General features: G+C 41.4%; 1 protein-coding gene across 1 annotated transcript in view; it reads left to right on the top strand.

Moving 5' to 3' along the window:
* The first annotated feature begins 3,484 nt into the window (after positions 1-3,484).
* The window catches only part of VEGFC (vascular endothelial growth factor C), a 74,219-nt gene continuing 58,713 nt past the window's right edge, over positions 3,485-18,990 (top strand). The window contains 3 exon segments of the mRNA XM_068681261.1: positions 3,485-3,590; positions 3,593-3,700; positions 3,703-3,935. Of these exon segments, the coding sequence (XP_068537362.1) occupies positions 3,500-3,590; positions 3,593-3,700; positions 3,703-3,935 (432 nt within the window). The 5' untranslated portion in view covers positions 3,485-3,499.

Genomic DNA, 18,990 nt, shown 5'->3' with positions numbered 1-18,990 from the left:
CTGAAAGATCTAAAATAAGCAAACTCTATAGTAAGCAAACAGACCAAATTACAACAGCATGCTACTGACTTTTGTTGCTGCTATTGACACTTTTCTGTTCCCCATTCTTGGCTCATGTTTCCTACGGTGGTTCATCTCTGACTTTTCTATCTCCATTCATTAGCAGTATGAAAGCAAGTAGTGAAATATATCTGCCAAATATATTGGAGAGGACTGTTAACAGATACATACATAACATACATCTACGAAACACATTCTTCTACAGCATCTAGATGTATGTTACACCAACTTCACCATCAGAATGAGGCCTGGATATATTTTAAAGCAATTTTAAAACAAGACCAAGAGAATTCATTTGAAGGAATTTTATACCTGACATGAAAAACTTCCTTTTTTTGCCAATAGTAGCTATTACCACTGTTAAAGCATTACATGCCAAGAGCTAGAACTATATTTCTACACTACTGGAGATATCTCTTTAATCATTTGTGTTTATAAGGTCAGTTCACTGCCAAGACTATTAAGAGCTGCTGAAAATTAATTAAATTGTCCTGTAGGCCTTGCATGGATATTTTCATATAACTGAAAATTATCAAATAATCTCTGTATTGAAATTTGAAAATAAGAGGAAGGATATCTATTGCTAAGCTCCAATGAGAAAAGATTTTAAATCAGCAAAACTTTAAATTATCCCGTCTTTTAGGGGACTGAAAGAATCACAGAATCACAGAATTTCTAGGTTGGAAGAGACCTCAAGATCATCGAGTCCAACCTCTAACCTAACACTAACAGTCCCCACTAAACCATATCCCTAAGCTCTACATCTAAACGTCTTTTAAAGACACCCAAGGATGGTGACTCCACCACCTCCCTGGGCAGCCTGTTCCAGTGCCTCACAACCCTCTCAGTAAAGAAGTTCTTCCTAACATCTAACCTAAAACTCCCCTGGCGCAACTTTAGCCCATTCCCCCTCGTCCTGTCACCAGGCACGTGGGAGAACAGGCCAACCCCCACCTCACTACAGCCTCCTTTAGGGTATCTGTAGAGAGCGATAAGGTCGCCCCTGAGCCTCCTCTTCTCCAGGCTGAACAAACCCAGCTCCCTCAGCCACTCCTCGTAGAACTTGTTCTCCAGGCCCCTCACCAGCTTCGTCGCCCTTCTTTGGACCCGCTCAAGCACCTCGATGTCCTTCTTGTAACGAGGGGCCCAAAACTGAACACAGTACTCGAGGTGCGGCCTCACCAGAGAAGAAATAGAAGAAAAAAGAAAGAAAAAAGAAGAAATAAAAGAAAAAGAAAAAAATAGAAGAAAGAAATACAGCCTGAATTGACAGAAGTCTGTAAAATGACTCCAAGCCAATGTAGTATTCATTTACTTGTAAACTGAAGACAATTGAAATTTATGATACTTTTATTTTAGAACCTTTAAGCTTAGACTATGACTTGAGGTGTTATGAAACCGTGATTATGAGCTTTCCATCATGATGGTTTAAACTTGCTACACAGAGCAATTGGTGGAAATGCTCTCTTGTGTAAAAGTATTTCATGCCATGAAGGATGTTCTGTGAATCAAGAGAAAAGAGTGCTGCTGAAGTGGGAAAAGAGACAAGGAAGCCAGCTGATATAATGATAGCATAGCATGAGCATCATGTTCCATTTTTTGTGATTTAGCAATGAAGAGATGCTCTTTGCATGACACTCCATTGAAATATCTGTGCATGATTTTGTCACTTTCTGCAGCAACATGATGTTTCTTAGAGATTTTTGAGTGTTTAAAACTCAATCAAGTAATGCTGTGTTTGTTTAGATGTATTTTGCATCCTGGAGTATGCTTGCTGGCTTTAATCCTGTGCTTTGATCTGTAGCACTGCAAGGGTCTGTTGAAGAACAACAGGCTTTGTAAATTATACTATTTGGTGTCTTCATAGGGTTTTACTCAATTTCTACCACTGTCATCTATTCATTGCTTCACTGTGTCCTGGAGATATTAAAATGTTAGTGCTTCAATAACTTTGTAGTAACTATGAAAACTGTTTATAAACATCTCTCTATCCAAACTCGAGATTTCATTCTGACTGCAAGTTAAATGATTGCTTCCTAGAATCAAAATAATTCCTTTGTGCAGCAGCAAGCTGTGAAATGCCATTTTGAGAAGGGTAAGGAATGACACAGAAAGAACAGAAGGTGCCTACAGGCCTGCTAGAACCCCCTGTGTGTAAACTTTAGGTTGGCGCTCCCTGGAGAGTCACATACTGGGGCTCCCAAGGAGAGGAGCAGTGAAACATGAGCAGGGTGCCAGCAGCCAGCTAGAGCAGTCCGGGATCTGCCCACACAGTATGTTCCCATATAGTATTGTATCCAGAAGATGTTTATGAGGGATGCAGAACAGTTTGAAAAGCAATTTTAAACATATACGTGTTTCAAAAATGCTCTTACATCAAGCAGTGGTGGAACAGGGAATATAACTTCTTCCGTTTGCATAGCAGAGGTTTGGGCAGGCTGTTCTCTATTATTTCATTAGCACTGTGCAATTTGCTTTGGTTTAACATTTGACTTTTTATTTTGTTGTAAGCTTTGATCAGTGTTACCATAGCACAGCGTCTGTGTTGTTTTACTTCGGACTCTGAACAGGGTGGCACTTCTGTTCCGAAGTGGCTCCAAGCTGTCATTGATAGGGAGACTGCAAATAAGTAAGAGATACCCTCTGGGGTATTCAGTTTTTCACTTGACAAATGTTTTCCCTCCAGCCAAAAAAGCTGCATGCCTGCTACGCTCTCTCAAAGGGAGCTGCCAATGCTGCTCAACAAGTAGCTGGTTAGGATTAAAGGCAAATCTTGCAAAACTTCACACGGGCTCAGAGTGCATTGTAACCAACTTGATCCAGCGGTTTCGGAGCTGAACGCAGCCAGCGGGGAACTTTGATTCCCCCTCGGGGCTGGGACCTAGAGCGGGCTTTTTTTTTTTTTTTTCTTGGCAGAGGCGCAAAGATTGGGGCTAGACAAGCCGGGCTCGGCCACCCGCACCTCCTGGGGCTCCCCCTCCTCTCCTCCGCTCTCTGGCGGAGCGGGGCTGCCTCTCCCTCTCCCTGCCCGCGGCGCGGGGCGCTGCGCTCCGCTCCGGGGCCGCCGGCGGCAGGCGGCGCACCAGCAGCAGCAGCAAGAGGAGGAGGAGGAGGAGGAGGAAGGCCGGCCCCCTCTCTCCGCCCGGAGGCGCAGGCAGAGGGCGCTTTCGCCATGCGCGGCCCCAGGCGCCGTGCACCCCCCGGCCGCGCCGCCGCTGACAGGCGTCGGGCGAGCGCTGCGCGGAGCCCTGCGGAGCCCTGCGGGCCGGGCCGGGCCCCGCGGGAGGGCGCGCAGGGGCCGCGCCGCCAAGGGGGAGCTGCGGGTGGCTGCGCCGTGCCGCTCTCCTTCCCTCCCTCTCTCTTTCCTTCCCTCCTCCTCCTCCTCCTCCTCCTCTCTGCGCTTTCCACCTCCCCTGCTCCTGAGTGAGCGCGGCCTCGGATGTCCGGTTTCCTGGTGGGTTTTTTACCTGGCAAACTCCGGATAACTTCGGTGAGAATTCGCAAAGCGGCCGGGAAAGTTGGGAACTCCCCTGCAGGCGTCTAGGAGCTGCTGCTGCTACCGCATCTTCTCCATCCCGCGGATTTTACTGCCTTGGATATTGCGAGGGGAGGGAGGGGGGGACAGGACAGCGAAAGCCGGGGTGGGGAAAGAGAGGACGAGAAGGAGCCCCGCAGCTCTGCCCGCATTCCTCCGCCCGCCCCGCGGCCCCCCGCCCTGCCATCTTAGCACAATGCACTTGCTGGAGGTGCTCTCCCTCGGCTGCTGCCTCGCTGCCGGCGCCCTGCTCCTGGGACCCCGGCAGCCGGCCGCCGCCGCCGCCTACGAGTCCGGCCAGGGCTACTACGAGGAGGAGCCCGACGCCGGGGAGCCGAAGGTAAGGCCGTGCCCCGCGGAGGATGCCAAGCTTGCCCCACGGGGCATCGGGCTCCGAGCCCCCTTGGGTGCGCCGCTCATAAGTCGGACCGGCGAGGAAAAGAGATAGGGGAGGAGGGGAAGAGGTGTTCTGGGGGGGAAGGAAAAGAAAAAAAAGAAGGCTGCACGGGGAATAGCCGCGTTCACAAAGAAACGCGAAGCATCTGATGGGCAGCCCAGAGGCTGCGCGTCCCGGGGATGGGGATGGGGATGGGGATGGGGCTGTGCCCGGCAGCAGAAACTTTCCTGAGCCGGCAAAGCTCAGGGCTTCTCCGGCATGGGAGAAGCTGGGGTGTCCCGGCAGCGCCGGCGGCTCTGTGCAGCCCCCTTCAGCGGGCTGAGGTGCAAGGAGCCCGGTGCTGCTGGAGGAAGGGCTGCGAGAAGCAGCTGGGCACAGGGATGGAGCAGTGAGGAAAACGTGGGGGACGGTGACAGCAGAAATGGAGACTTTCCACTTGTTGAAAAGTCTCTCTTGGAGCTATTGACACTTCGGATGACTTAGTGCTGCGTGACAGCGCGTACAGAAGGTGTGATGTGACACACCAATCTGAACCTTGCCCAGGCATGCGGATCGGGTCCTGCTTAAATCCTCCAGTTCTAATCACAGATACTTGCAGGGCTGCCTTAACTTCTATTTGCATAGGAAATTTTGTAACTTAGTGTTTGAGTACATCTCAGCAGTCATTGTGGTTTTGCAGTTCTTGGTATGCTGATGCATAAAAATGATGCATAGAAAGTGATTGTATATGCATGTGACATTATTAGATAGACCTCTGAAGCCTGAGCTTTATAACAGCTCTTCCCCTCATCTCATTGTTTTGAAGACTCGTGTCATGCTTTTGGAAAGCAATCAGGATCAAGTTTATTCGTTATTCATTTGGCAGGGGGAGTATGTGGATTACAAGCTGAGCTGGTATTCTGACTTCTTTTTTCTAGGTTTGCAGTGATAGTTTTGATCTGGTTGGAGAAATAAACGCAATGTAACAGTGCTGTTTGGTTTACTGAACAGGAGTTTTGGGAGTTTTTACAGTAGCTACATGGGAAATCAAGTGTTGACCGTGTACACATCAGCTGTACATGTATTTTGGATATCCAGACTGTTGCAGACCATATGTTGTTCACAGGCTTCATGCATTTCAAGTAATATTCTGTATGGAGAAGGTTGCTGAGTACGCTGTAGTCTCCCTCCAAATATTTTAATTACCAATGAATGTTATCAATTGTAATGTTCTAAATGCTAGTATGCTGTCAGCTTTCATATTGCTTAAATGTTTACTAGGTACTCTTCAAATCTAAGTATTAAAAGTTAGGAACACAAAATAAACCTGGTCACTCTTAACACTTAGGCTATTTATAAAAAAAAAAAAAAAAGTGAAACTTACAAAAGGGTAAAAATACCTGGACTCTCTCCAGCATGTGACTGACTATAAGCCAGTGAACTGAGTGAAACTGATGCTAGAGGTGTGTGCCCTCAGACTATCTTGTGCTGAAAAGGTAGGGAAAAAAAACGGAACATGGTGCATCCTTTGCACACTGAAGTGGCTGAGATCGAACAGCTGATTGTGAAGAAATGCCGGAGTGATGCCGTGCGTTCTCATGCACGTGTTGCAGGCAGTCACTGTGTTTCTTAAAGAAACTTCAAAGTCTTTCAGAGCTGCCGCTGTAGAGCACCATACAGAAGTGCAAGCACTCCCTGGAAAGAAGGGAACTGTGAACAAACCAAAGGAAGAAAGTCAAGAGACAGGGAAGTGAGTGGGATAGTGTGTGTTAAGCTATTACATTAACAGAAAAGTGTTTTTGTGCCTGGCTACTGGCGAGTAGCAGAGAGTGAGAGAGATTGTGCATCCCAGCAGGCTTAGTCACGTTGGGAGACTTTAGCTGGGAGTTTGTTGCTTCTGATGGAACTGTTGGAGTGAGTGAGTATTGTGCACAGTTGTTGCTGTGATGAGAGAATGTGGGATGACTCTCAAGTAATTAGAAAGGATTAAATAAGTAAACTGTAAGTAATTGTTTCAAGGAAAATATGATTATATTGTCAGTAAAAAGACATTTGTTTGAACTTTCTGAGCTTGAATGAAAAATGCACGATCACTTCTGTTTGTAGATACTACGCTTCCTGTGTTTTAACTTTCTACCCCATACTGCTGCATTTTATACTGATGCCTAAGTGCAAGTTATATAGCCTTTTGGGTTGACGTTTTTACAACTTTTTTTTTATTCCTCTTTGCTTCCTATTTTAAGAAGGTCAGCTTTAGAAATGTTTCTCGAGAGCATGGGTGAAGTTGAGCGTCCTCCAACACAGGAGGCAGAAAATAGTGTTGTGTTTTTATGCAGGTGAGTGTTATGTATTAGTTTTGTCCTGGAGATATGCAGCAACTTGGAAGCATTACAGATAAAAATAGTAGTGCGTCTTCATATATAGCTCTTGCAAAGGCATGCTCTGCTGCAGCTGGCCACTGATAAGCTTGTGCAACACTGCCTTCTCTCCCCTCCTCTCCCTTTTTTTTTTTTTTTTTCTTCTGCCAAAGGGTAGTGTTCATTATATGACAAGATTACAGGGTCCAGATTAAGACTTCTCAGATGAACTGTCTGATCAGTGGATAGGGAGCGACCCTTGCCCGTAAATCATCTCCTTCAGATTTCCTGCACCACCAGGGAGTTCTCCCAGCACACAGAACCTCACTCAGCTGGCTCCGCTGCCTCATCCCCTGGCACCCAGCCATGCCCCCAGTGCTTCATGCCTGTGGCACGTCTTTAAATCGACAACATGCAGCGAATATGTGCTGCCTACCCAGGAGGTCAAAGTGTACTTAGTAATAATAATAATATCTTATTGTTTGGCAAAAGCTTAAAAACGAGCTGGAGGGGCTACGTGGGCATTTTGGGTATGAACTAAAATTCTGAAGTTACTGAAATGAAGGCGTGACAGTGGCATGTACTTAGACTGAATTAATGGGAATGTGGTAACAATAGCAGGAATAGGTTATTATGGTAACAATAGTGGTAACATTAGCACAGTAACAATAGTGAGAAAGAAGCTAGTGACACAGCTGGGAAGTCTTGCTGAAGTCCCACCTTCGTCTTGCTATGTAGTCAAACCTTTAGGATTATGTGGCAATGCAAAAGCAGTGTTGATCAATTGTTCCACATCAGTTCAGGCAGTTTGAAACTATAAATACACAAGAATTCTTAGTATTGCATTAAAATTAGAATAACAACTGAAAATTTGATTTTTATTTCACTGTTTTAGGTGTGTCCCTGAAAGTAGCAATGGGGCCTCTCTGTGCACACAGCCATACAGAACAGTCTTTGTCCTTTGATTTTGTGGATTTTCTTTTTTTTTTTTTTTTTCCCACCCTCATGAAAATAGGTGCCCTTACATGAGCTCCCATTATCTTAAATGCTATCTCAGCTGAGACATGCCTTTATCATCTTAATTTTATTTTAAATCTGACCTAATCATAAAGTGCTACCAGTTGATGGCTAATGATGTTTAATACCATTCATGTGGGAGTGGGAGGAAAGCAGTCTGTCAGTTTCTGAGACTTCTTCCTTTTCCTACATCCTGATGGTATCTCAAATCTACCATGTCATGGCCAGCTCTAAGTTTATGAAGTGTGCCTTAATGCTTGCTACGCACACTGGTAAGAAATGAGGCTGGGTTTTCCGGTCTGCTAGAGCACTGCTATTTTTCATAAACCTCATGCCCAGTAATCAAGCAGTGCTAAAATGAATAGGCAGGGGGAAGGTTATTTTTCTTCTGCTGTTACTATTTTGTCTCCTGCAACTTCCTATAAACGTGGCCACTCTTTTTTCAGATGAACATGCGAAGATGCTGTCTTTTTGGGAGGCATGACTTGTATCAAATGCAACTAGATGAATCTGAGTAATGTAATAGGACCTACTGTGAAGACTAAGTACAGCTTCTGCAAGTGAAATTGTTAAACCTTTGCCTAGTTTTCTGTGTGAGGAGAGTACAATACTAAGCTCCAAGAGCTCATGGCACTTCCTAGTTCTTGGTGTATGTACGTGCATTCCTGGGTATCTTGTGTAAGCACACTTATGTGTCTGTGAGGGATTTCACAGGATTGCTGCTGACAAATAACTGCGTTTCTGAAGGCTCTAAAAAAACCCTTTGAGGATTATTTTAACTAACTGCAGTGCTTGAAGGCTTACAGAAACATCCCTTCAAAAATATTATTTTTAAGCTCATTTAGGTTTAATGTCTTTTAAGCTTCTGCATGTTCTTCAAGGGTGTGTGTTCACTTATTTTGGAAAAAATAAACCAAGATTGCTGTTTTTGCTGTTGTAGCTGGAGTGGTGGTAATAATCATCTCCTGTTGATACCCTGCATCCAGAATAGGCAGTCTGGCTAGAACCTCATGTTCAGCTGCTGCTTTTTTGAATGTGGTCAGTGATTCATTAAAACAAAATGCTTGGAACAAAGGAAATCCATATGAAGTCAGACTGGTATCCTATCAAGTTTAATATCTTTGTTTAATGTAAAAAATGTGCTACAGCTGTGTGTAGAATGAATTATAAGAAATTCCAAGTAAGGTTGTTATTTGAAAGATGTAAGCTCCTTCAGAGTTGCAGAAGAGTTATGTCTTATAAAGTCTTGAATTTTGTTTAGTAACTGGGATAAGTATAGTTTCATTAACTATTATACATATTCAATAGCTGTACTTTGGGAGGAAGGGATTTCCATCCTGAGTGATGTTTAAGTACCACGCACATATAAGAATCTGTGTCAAAGACAGTAATGGCTGAGTAAATTGCAACAGAGTTTTAATTTAAAACATTGATAGCTTAGAGGGATCACGAAGGGATTGTCTCAATTCTTATTTTATATGAATTTGTCAGCTTTTTTTCATAGTATTAAAAACTGTTTTCTGTTTATGTCACCAAAAGTTTTTTCCAATGACTCAATATTAATGCATTGCTCTGTTTGCTCTCCTTTGTTGCATTTCAGAATTTAGTTATGAAGTAGCTAAATCATAAGTCATTTACTCTTCTGTTCTCATGTTGTCATCATTGTAAATCAATCTATCTCTTTCATAATTTTTTTTAATTTTCTTGATTTTCTTTAGCCATCTTTCTAAGATGGCTAAAACTCCTTGCAGATATTTAGAGAGTTTATTTGCTGGTAGAATGAATATTTTGGTAAGGTGCTCCAGTTAGCAAAGTAACCAGGAGGAATGCAGTTCATTCAGAAGGAAAATAAAAAGCATAAGAAAAAACAGCTGACAACTGGAGGGAAAAAAATCTAATAGTAGTAGTTAGTAGATTTTGGATAGGCTGTAGTTCTCCCCAGGTATGGGTGACTTCTGTTTTTGTCATCTTCTTACAGGATGAGTTGTCTTCCTAAGAGTGGTTACTAAGTATTACAGCAGTAGTAGTTACCTCTGTATGGAATTCTTGGTTCCTTGATTAGGGTTAACTTCAATGAACATTGATTATGGAAGTTAACCACACAAATTTTCTGATATTGCCATCACCCTGAACCCTGTTGAAGTTGGTTCAAATCCTGTTCCTCATAAAAAAGAGCAGGCCTTTTGTCCTGGGTAAGGGAAAATACTGCAGAAGAGCTTGGAGACCTCTTGGAAGACACCAGAAGGCTGCAGGGGGGTGGTGGTGTTTGTGTCTGGTGTTGTAGATGTTGCATTCCCTGTGTTACTCTTGCATTCTTGTGGCTGTGTTGTGACATAAGCAATTTCAACAATGATATGACATCTGCCTGTGTCATCCCAAGCAAAGTCCTTTACACCATATAATGTCTTCAATTTTTGACTCATTCAAGATCTGTGCTCAGTTGCCAGAGAGAAAAGAGCAATTTATCAGAGGGGATTACTTCTTTGAACAGTAGTTGTGCTTGATAATTTCCTCAGTCTTTTCCAAAGGAAATCTGTAGCACCCCCACGTGTGAAATTTCCAGGACTTTGTAAAGATGTAAAACTGTAGATTTCCTACTAGAGATTATTCAGAAGAAACAAAAGTAATCCCTAGCTGCCCTTCAATTTTCTTTGACTGCAGAATTTGTCAGACCCAAATGTATTTGTGGTGGACTGCTCCAGCTGTCTAGAGTGTACTTGCCGCATCACACTATTTACAGCCAAGTTGTAATACTTAGAGCCAAGAGAAAAACTGGCCAAGTGAAACTTCGCATGTTAGCTGCTGTCTGCTTACTCATGTTTGTGATTTGGGGGTTTTATGGGTGTGGTTTTTGGTTTTCCAGATTGGCCAAGAGAGATGCAGCTAGTAGTAACTTCTGCAGTCTGCTGAAAAAATAACATTCTCATCAGAGAAACAAGGAAAAGCAATTGTAGAGGTTGAGGTATTACTTCCAGGTCAAACATTAGTTTTGGCAGAGCTTTTGTAATTCTGATACAAGAGCCCATCCCTCCTTTTCCAAATAGGTGGCTTAATGTTTGTTACCTCCAAGTATCCGTATACACAGCCATGTGAGGAAAATTTGATAGTTGTGTGCCATGTGCTGCCAACAGATGTTGAGATCCAAGGTCCTGCTCCGCTGACTGTCATCCCAGTTTTGTGGGATCCTTGCTGGTGAAGTGGTTGATGGCAGCTTGCAGGGATTCCCTTTTATGAGCCCCCTGGGACCCAAAGCCAGCCCAAGCAGATAATGCTGTGAACCTGTTTTCATGTTCAAGGTGCTCATAAACACCAAGACGGGGAGCTGTGGACTTGGTTTCACATTTATTTGCACTTAAAAGTGCTCTAAAAATTGAACTCCAGGAACTGCCTTGTCCAGGTGCTCTCACTTTGAGCTGTATACATATTACAGAAACTTAACATGGAGAAAGAAAAATTTCTGAATAGCTTAAAATATAAGGAGAGCCTAAACCAAATAAAACTTTAAGTAGAAATGTGCTTGAATGGCTTTGCTTTTATTTATTCATTTGGGAGTGGGATGGGGGGAGAGAAATTTCTACAATTCTTGGATATCATTTTGGTATATTTTCAAAATAAAAATCAGATTTTCTCTGGAAATCTTGCCTTTATTGCTCAGAAAACTCACCACAGACTTGATCTCTCACTCTTCTTAACCAACATCTTCTAAGTATTGCAAACTGCGGCAGCATTGTATTTTCTGTAATCTGGAGGCTAAGATGACGCCATGAATTGTGGGTTTCACTGGAAGTCAAAAAAAAAAAAAAAAAAAAAAAGCATTTGCCTTTCTTATCCCTAAAAGGATAGTTTATTTGATGTAATACTGATGAAAAAATCTCTGCTTGCTTCCAGTCTCTCTGTTACTTGGAGAACATCACTCCTACTATTTCTCTTTATTTCTAATGCAGAAAAGGCAAATTATGTAACATCAGTTGTTCTGGTTATGGATGTTTGTATCTGGCAGCAGATAAACTTGATAGAAAAAGAACACTGCCTGTGAATGTAATAGGGCCAAGACTCTAGATAGACACCGTGTGTATCCCTTTTAGAATTCCTACTTACGGTTAGAGTGACAGAGTAATTAACCAAGGAAACTAAGAGATGTACTTGTGAGGTAACAGCTTACTGACATTTGTCTCTTGCCTAGGGACAGATGTTTCCAAATAAAAGCAGAGCCTATGACTTCCTCTTCTCCCCATCTGCTCCCCAGCAAGTCTTGCATAACAGGCAGAATGCTGCTGTGGTACAAACATGACCATTTACTTCATGTTTCTTTTTTTTTTTTTTTTTTTTTTTTTATGTTATTCATGGATGTCAAGGCACTCTTTTTTAAGATTTCAATATTTCTTTTTGGTAAGGATTTTTTTTTTTAATTTCCTTTATATCTTCAGAATTGAATATTCTGTTACTTGGAAGAAGTCAGATAATCTTGCTAATAATCAGCAGGCTGTTATTGTTGAATCACTGTAGGTTCAGTAAAGATGGAGAAGTGTTTTTTTCCAGGAAGGAAGATAGCAATGGACAATTATTTTGTCCTTCCACTTGGGTGTGTTTCTGGCTGGCTATAGAGGAACAAAATGTCAGTTTCATTTTAAAATACCAAGAACCATGACGTACGGGCCACTGGGCACACCTTTTAGGAGAACATTAACAGTGACATGACTGCATATCACGACTGTTGGCCTGTGTCCTTTGTAAAGTTTCATATCCTTTCACAGAGGTTTCATCTAAACTGTCAGGCAGCAGAAGCCAAGAAGTTAGACTCAAAATCAAATTTCCAGGGGATCTCCTTGATGGACCATTAGTGGTGCTGAATCTGGGGCTTCTGCCTTGTGTTCCCAGGTGTACCTATGGCATGAGAACATAGTTTTTTGAACATACAGTTCAGAAAGGTCTGCTTACTTGCTGCTCAGCAGAGCCCAGCAGCTTGGGCAGCTCTTGGCTGTGTGACTTTTCCCCTGCCAAGCGGTAACACCATAGTGCTGGGCACATGAAATTGTCTGGACCATCCGTAGGAGGGGATTTGCTGTGTCTGCACTGGGGAAGGTGGGTTTGATAGCGGCCTGGGCTCAGGTGAAGATCAGGCTGTCTCAGAATAGCAAATTGTGCTATATAGTGGTGTCTTTGCAGGTACAGTTCCTTCCTAGGACTGTGGCAATCAAAAAGACTAAATGCAGCCTGTGCAACTAAAAAGGGTGGAAAAAATGCTTGCTTGTTTTTGTTGTTTTTTCTCCTTACCTAATAAGAGCCTACCTATTTTGCCCTGATCATCAACTGTGAAGAATGATCAGGATCCTTCAGATTAATGAGAACCCTGCTTGTTTTCTTCTCTGGGTGGCTGGCTCAGCAAATGATCAAATCACTAGAAACAAATGAAAGGAGTAAAGCCCTGGAGAGAAGTTCCAAGTACTTTATTATTCCAAATAGCAGTGGAAGGACTGATAAGGCAGTAAAAGCATATTGAACTGTGATCTTGCAGCAGGAAGTAGATGGGAAAATGGGGAAAGTAGCAGGGAAGGATTTTCAGAGGCCAGGACCACATTCTTCAAAGGAAGGGAGAATTAGGATGCCTTATTGCATGAGGTAGAACCAAAGAGTTAAGCAAACTCTAAGCTGAACAGTCGTCATTAATCTGGATTAATGGCATAAAAAGGTCTTTGTAGTAATGAAACTCTTTGAATATCTTAGCATAGCTAACAGTTTCAGAAAATTAATGAAACTTTCAAATCCTCATCTCTTATGACAGATGGATGATCTGTGTTTTTCTCTTGAGCCTTTAAGTCACTGCTTTATTCTGATAGTTTACTTGTGGTATTTATTTTGAGTATTGAAGTGACATTAAAGTAGAAGAATGGTGGCTGTACCTGGTCAGACAAAATGCCTGGTTAGCCCTTTATGTTCTTGTGATGAGGAGCAGTCTGTCATGCTTCTCCCCAAGTTTGTTCCACCTGTAGCCAGTAAGACTGTTCCCACTGAGTCCTGATCCCCCAAAATTTCTTTTCTAACCTCTGTCTGGTGAGCTGCCCTGCTTGCCCCCTGCACATAGCATCCAGCTGGTTTGTCCCCATACCACGCCATGGAAACAACTCAGTGGGTTCATGAGCTATTTGCTTTGTTTCTTCTCCTTTGCATCCCACAGAGCGAGCTCAGGGGACTGCCTGCAGCCCTGGTGTGTGAGCATGTACTTGCTGCTGGTTCCATGGCCAACTGGGGACTTAAGCTGGAAAATTTTGACAGCAGGCATTGACAGGGGCAGTGGAGAGAGATGCTTGCAGAGTCTTGGGCTCATGATGTTTTTTGGAGTGAGAGGGCAACCATGGTAACATGCACCTGGCTACAGCCACTCTGCTGGCCCTTCCAGTACCTCTTAGGTTGTTTTTTGGCTGGGCTTTTTCTTTCCTTTTTTATTTATGCCCTTACCATCTAAAGCCTTGCCAAATTACAGAACCTACTTGAAAACCTCATTCTAAGCAAAAGAAATGGGAAGTGTCACGACATGCTTACAGACTGCTGGCAGCAGGGTAGCCTGTGGGCCTCATCCCATTAAATGATGGGGGGAGGTATTTTTCTAATGTTTCACTTGACTTTTCTCCTGTGTGTTATCCCACACAGAGGCTTTTGACATCAACACCTCTTTGTAGTAAGAAGTTTAGTTTTAGGTGGCTGTTCTGTTTGTTTATATGTACATATAAATGTTATACATATATATGTAATGTTATATATAATAATATTATATATTATATATATATATATATATGTATGTATAAAACAACAATGAAACTGAAAGCAATTTGTCTTGAGCCTGACACTTGTGAGTTATGTATGAATCATCCCTAGTCCTTATCCTAGACAGAGCAGGGAGTAATTCTGTCCATGCCACTTGTGATTTTACTGAGTTCTCTCCTTAGTTGTTCTTTTCCTGGCTAATAGTCCTTTTTTTATATAACATGTTTTTGGTAATGAAGCCGTTCCTTACCTTTGATCATCTGACTTCATAGCTTTCCTAATTCTCTGAGCAGCAGAACAAGGAGAGGGGAAAGCCAGGAATGCCTGAAGTATTCCAGATATGGGACACCACGGATGTGTGTAGGAACACAATGACGTTTTGTTCTTTTCCCTAATAATTCCACTTATTTTAAGTCTCTTGATTGGAGAGTATTTCATAACATGTCCAACACAAGTATGATTAAAGTGCCTCTTCTAAAGAAGTTTTAGAAGTATTTATATTGAAGGATTAGATGGGGGAAAACATTTTGTAGTTATTTTCTTCCTCAAAATTCTCATAAAAGCTGTTCTTAGAGGCCTCTGTTAAGACAATGTACAGTTATTTAACTTATGTGCTCATAATGCTATGAGTTTTTCTGCCTGCCATATGTGCATGAGAGGTTTAGTGGGACTAGCTATCTTCCGAGTTATAAGCCATGAGCAGTATATTTAATGTTTCTAATGACTTTTTCTTTTTTTTTTTTTTAAGAAATGTGTTCTCAAAATAATCTGTAAAATATACCAGCAAGCTTGTAAAGGTTGTCTATACCTGTTAACAATAAAATGTGACTCTTGGGCAAGATTTGTGAGAGCTTGGTTATATGCACTAACCAGGTGCATATGACTAAGCAAATTTATCTTGAATCTACCCACCCATGCTTGCAAATTTGTGCCAAGCCTGGCCTAAAGCATCAAATGTACGAAATGCCCTTCTGAGGGTATAGGTAAAACACCTAGACAAGTGTTTTGCCTCTAACAGTCTCAGCAGAGCGTGCTGTTTAGGGAGAACAGTTGGGCTTAGTCTCTTTCTGCAAGTCACTCACTCATGCCCTCCAAACACTCATAGTTAGAGGATACATCCCTGCCCCTTCTCTTTAGTATCTGTTTATGGACATCTTGTTCATGGATTTGTCTCAGTTCATACTGAAGACAACACAGTAGATTTAGAGCTACTTCATGCCATGACTGTGACAGGAGTGTCTCTGATTTTGATGACCAGCAATATTTATAAAGAGTTGTTCATTTTCCAGTTTGTTTGCTTTCTGAAGCTTATATTGTATTGTTGGTGGTGTTTTTTTTTCTTTTTTATTATTATTCCTTTAAGTCTTGTGTATCACAAGAATCAGACACAAAAGTAATTTCCAGTAGTGAGAGAAGAAAATTAATGTTTGTTTGGGGATCTGGGATATGTGTCTTGAGATTTTCAAAGTCTGAAGAAGAAACACAAGGGTTATTTGATTCTTTCAAAAAATACTTAAATACAAATGTATTTTGGCCAGTCATGGGGACTAGGGCCAATGTCAAATTGCTTCCTCCCACCCCTCACAACCGCTCTCATTGAGAAGCCACTTTTACTTTAAGCTTTAGACATTTATTATATGTGCAATGTCTTTTCAGTTCCTTTCTGCCTGGGGTTTTGACAACTTTGTGCAGAACTTTTCCAAAGTACTACAGTACTTTCCCAGAGCACTACAGGTCAGAATCAAAATCTGGGCCTCTTTGAAGATGCTTTGTTGATGGGAACTTTTATTATGGGGTTTGTAGGAACTTCCACATTCCAAATGTCACTTGATGAGCACAACTGCAGTACACTGAGTACAAAAGTAAAGCAGAGGATCCTAGTTTGGTCTTGATGCCCTACTGCATTTAAAAACGTGGGAAGAGTTGCAGGGATATTTAGAGAAGGAAAGTGAAGGAGTTGGGTTGTCCACACTTGAGTCCAAAATTTCCATTCATTCCCCCATCTAATTTTCCAGGACGAAGGAAAAGGTAAGGGAGTTAAAGGAAACCTTTCAGGTAAGGGTTATATAGTATGAACTGCAGAGGGTATCCAGCATTATCCCTTTAGAAACATCTGTATTATCCCAAAGAAGATTCTTAGTTCATCTAGGCTTTTTTGTAATGGTGGATATCTTTCTTTTCCCTCAGTAGAGAAGTAAAATTTGCTTCTCTGAGGAAATTGTGCACTTTGTTAAGGGTTCTGAATACATTTATGTTTAAATTCATGTGATCATCTGTGAGATGTTGTCTGGCAAGTGATACAGTGAATAAAATGGAAGCTAGTCTTTTCTGAATAATCCTCAGCTTCTTATTCTAAGTCTCTGTTCCATGTTTGTGCTAACCTATTTTATTTTGCTATTGTTCTACATATTCTTTTACAGAACTCTGAAAACTGTATTTGGAATAACTTCAGTTTTATTCTTTTTTCCTCCATAAATAACATGTACAATACATTCCTCAAAATCCCTGTTATAGTCTTTATCATACAAGCCCTAATTTACAGATTATCTATTTAACAAATGTACTTGTAAAGGCTTACATTTTTATAATCACCGTCTATTTAACTTTTCAACTGCCTTATGAGGAAGCTATAAAATTGAAAGTTTATTCTGAGCCAAAGCAGGGTGTGTTCATTAGCTCACTGGTTTCATTAGAATGGGAATTTCCTTTCTATTTTATGGGTTACAGTGCAGTGTTGAGACTTTTAAAGTAAAGGCAAAGTATTGCTAAGATATGGAATTGCTTATCTTATCGTAAAACTTGCACCGATATCTGAGTAGTAATCTTAAAATAAAAATGGAATTAGTAAACATTGCTTTTGGTAATCATTAAGGTGACTGAATTTCATACAAAAACTACTTTTATCCACCGCTTACCAGTTATTTTCCAATGTCCTTCTATAAAATTAGAATCATTTTGCAAGCAGTGTCCTGATACTTTAGCTGGACCAAAATATTGGCTTCAAAGTCTTCTGGAAGATTGAAAGAAAAACAAACAAATTCTACAACCTGTCTGGCTCTACTCAATGCTGATCATAACAGAGGAATTTTTACCGCTCATTTTGGGGGCAATTTCTCTATTTTATTCCAAACTCTGGCAGAGCTGTACCTGGGAAAGACAACTTGAGACTTTATATATAGACTTTATATATAGATAAAAGTTTATATCTATATATAAAATTTATATATAGAGAGAATTTTGTTTGTTTGTTGTTGTTACTGAAATTTTGCTTTTTTTTTTTTTTTTTGAGTAAAATAGGTTTTTATTTGGCAGCAAAATTACCTGTTGAACTTTTCATGTTTATGTGGAAGAGGTTACAATATATGAAGTAAGATGAAGGCAAAACTTTACATAGAAGTAGTTCTTTTCTTAGTGTAACATGATCTGATCTTCAATTTATATTTACCACTTTTTTCTTATGTGTATAAAGTTTAGTGACAGTGCAGTGAAAGACTGGTAATACTGGACCACATTACTAATTTAACTAGATTTAGCTAGTCATCCATGTTTCCAGCAGAAGGTGGCCCAGGAACAGGGAGAACCAGGGAGATATTGTTAATGAAGTTTGTAAACAGGTTAATTACTGCATTAACGTTAATTCTGTTCCTGAGCAGCTAAAATTATCCTGATTGTTTGTACAGCCACCACATCCCTTGGTTGGTTATTATGTGTTCATGTCAAATCGAGGCAGTTGTCCATAATGTTTTCTATAGAAGTACTCTAAATAACATGTGATCTATATTAAACTAAGGGAGAACATACATGTATAAACAAGTATGATCTATATTAAACTAAGGAAGAACATACATGTATAAGTAAGTACTTGCTTCCCTTTTACTTTATACCCAGGCTGACAGCGACATGAGTTCAGCATCTGGAAACCTTTCTCTAGCTATGCTGAAGAAGATTTAGGGTTGCCGTTTTGCTGTCATTCCACATGGATAATGTGCCACCCTAAAGCCAACATATAATAGTACTGATGGACACTGCAACTGTAAATATATGTGGTATATGAAAATATGTATTAGATTGCTATTCCAATAAAAATCAAGCATTCAGAATTTACAAAATGACAATTAAAACTAATGCTAGAACTAAAACTAAAATTAAAGTTTTTATTTTTTTTTCCCAATGTTATATTAACACTTTGGAGTTGAGTAAATTCCAGGGACTTTGAAAAGACTACCAAAAATGCTCCCAGTTGTATCATCTGTACCTGATACAGTGTTTTCAGTGGGCATGGGCCTGTATGACCAGCTTCCTGGAGTATTGGGAGCTCTGTCCTCCTTTCCCTGCTGCCATCCCACATCCCGTCTGGTTCCGCCCACCATATTCAGCCTGTTCCTCTGTCTGGCACAATGGGGCTTGGGGTTAGGGGGTGTTAAACCACACCAATCTAGTTGCTTCCACCTCCTTCACCACAACACGTTAGCTGAGCTAAATGTAATCTGGGAGCTGTGAATTCGTAAGGAAACTGATCCAGCTGAAGAGATGGAAGCCCATGTCTTAAGAACCTTTGTGTCTGGACCCCTTTCCCCCACAACACATGTTCTCCAAGGCATCACTGTAAATCCTAGAGCAGCTGAGGGGAGCAGCAAGCTGTAGCTTTAGGCTTCTGTCTTTCACCTCTGCCATTGAGCAGCTTCTGTGTTTTAAATCTTGTGCCAATTCCATGCTGCTTCCTTGACTACTTGTTTCCCTTCTTCAGACCATGGTTTAAGCCCTTTCCCTCCTTGCCTGTACCTAACCCTCTAACCTTTAATTACCTTTTTTCTTGCAAATATATGCCAACTAAGTGGCACCAGACTGACTCAGCTCTTCTCTGATCCCTTTGGCTCAGTATC

Source organism: Anas acuta, chromosome 4, assembly GCF_963932015.1.
Source record: "Anas acuta chromosome 4, bAnaAcu1.1, whole genome shotgun sequence".
Lineage (NCBI taxonomy): Eukaryota > Metazoa > Chordata > Aves > Anseriformes > Anatidae > Anas > Anas acuta.
The sequence above is the reverse complement of the archived record's forward strand: the minus strand, read 5'-3'. Positions and strand labels throughout refer to the sequence as shown.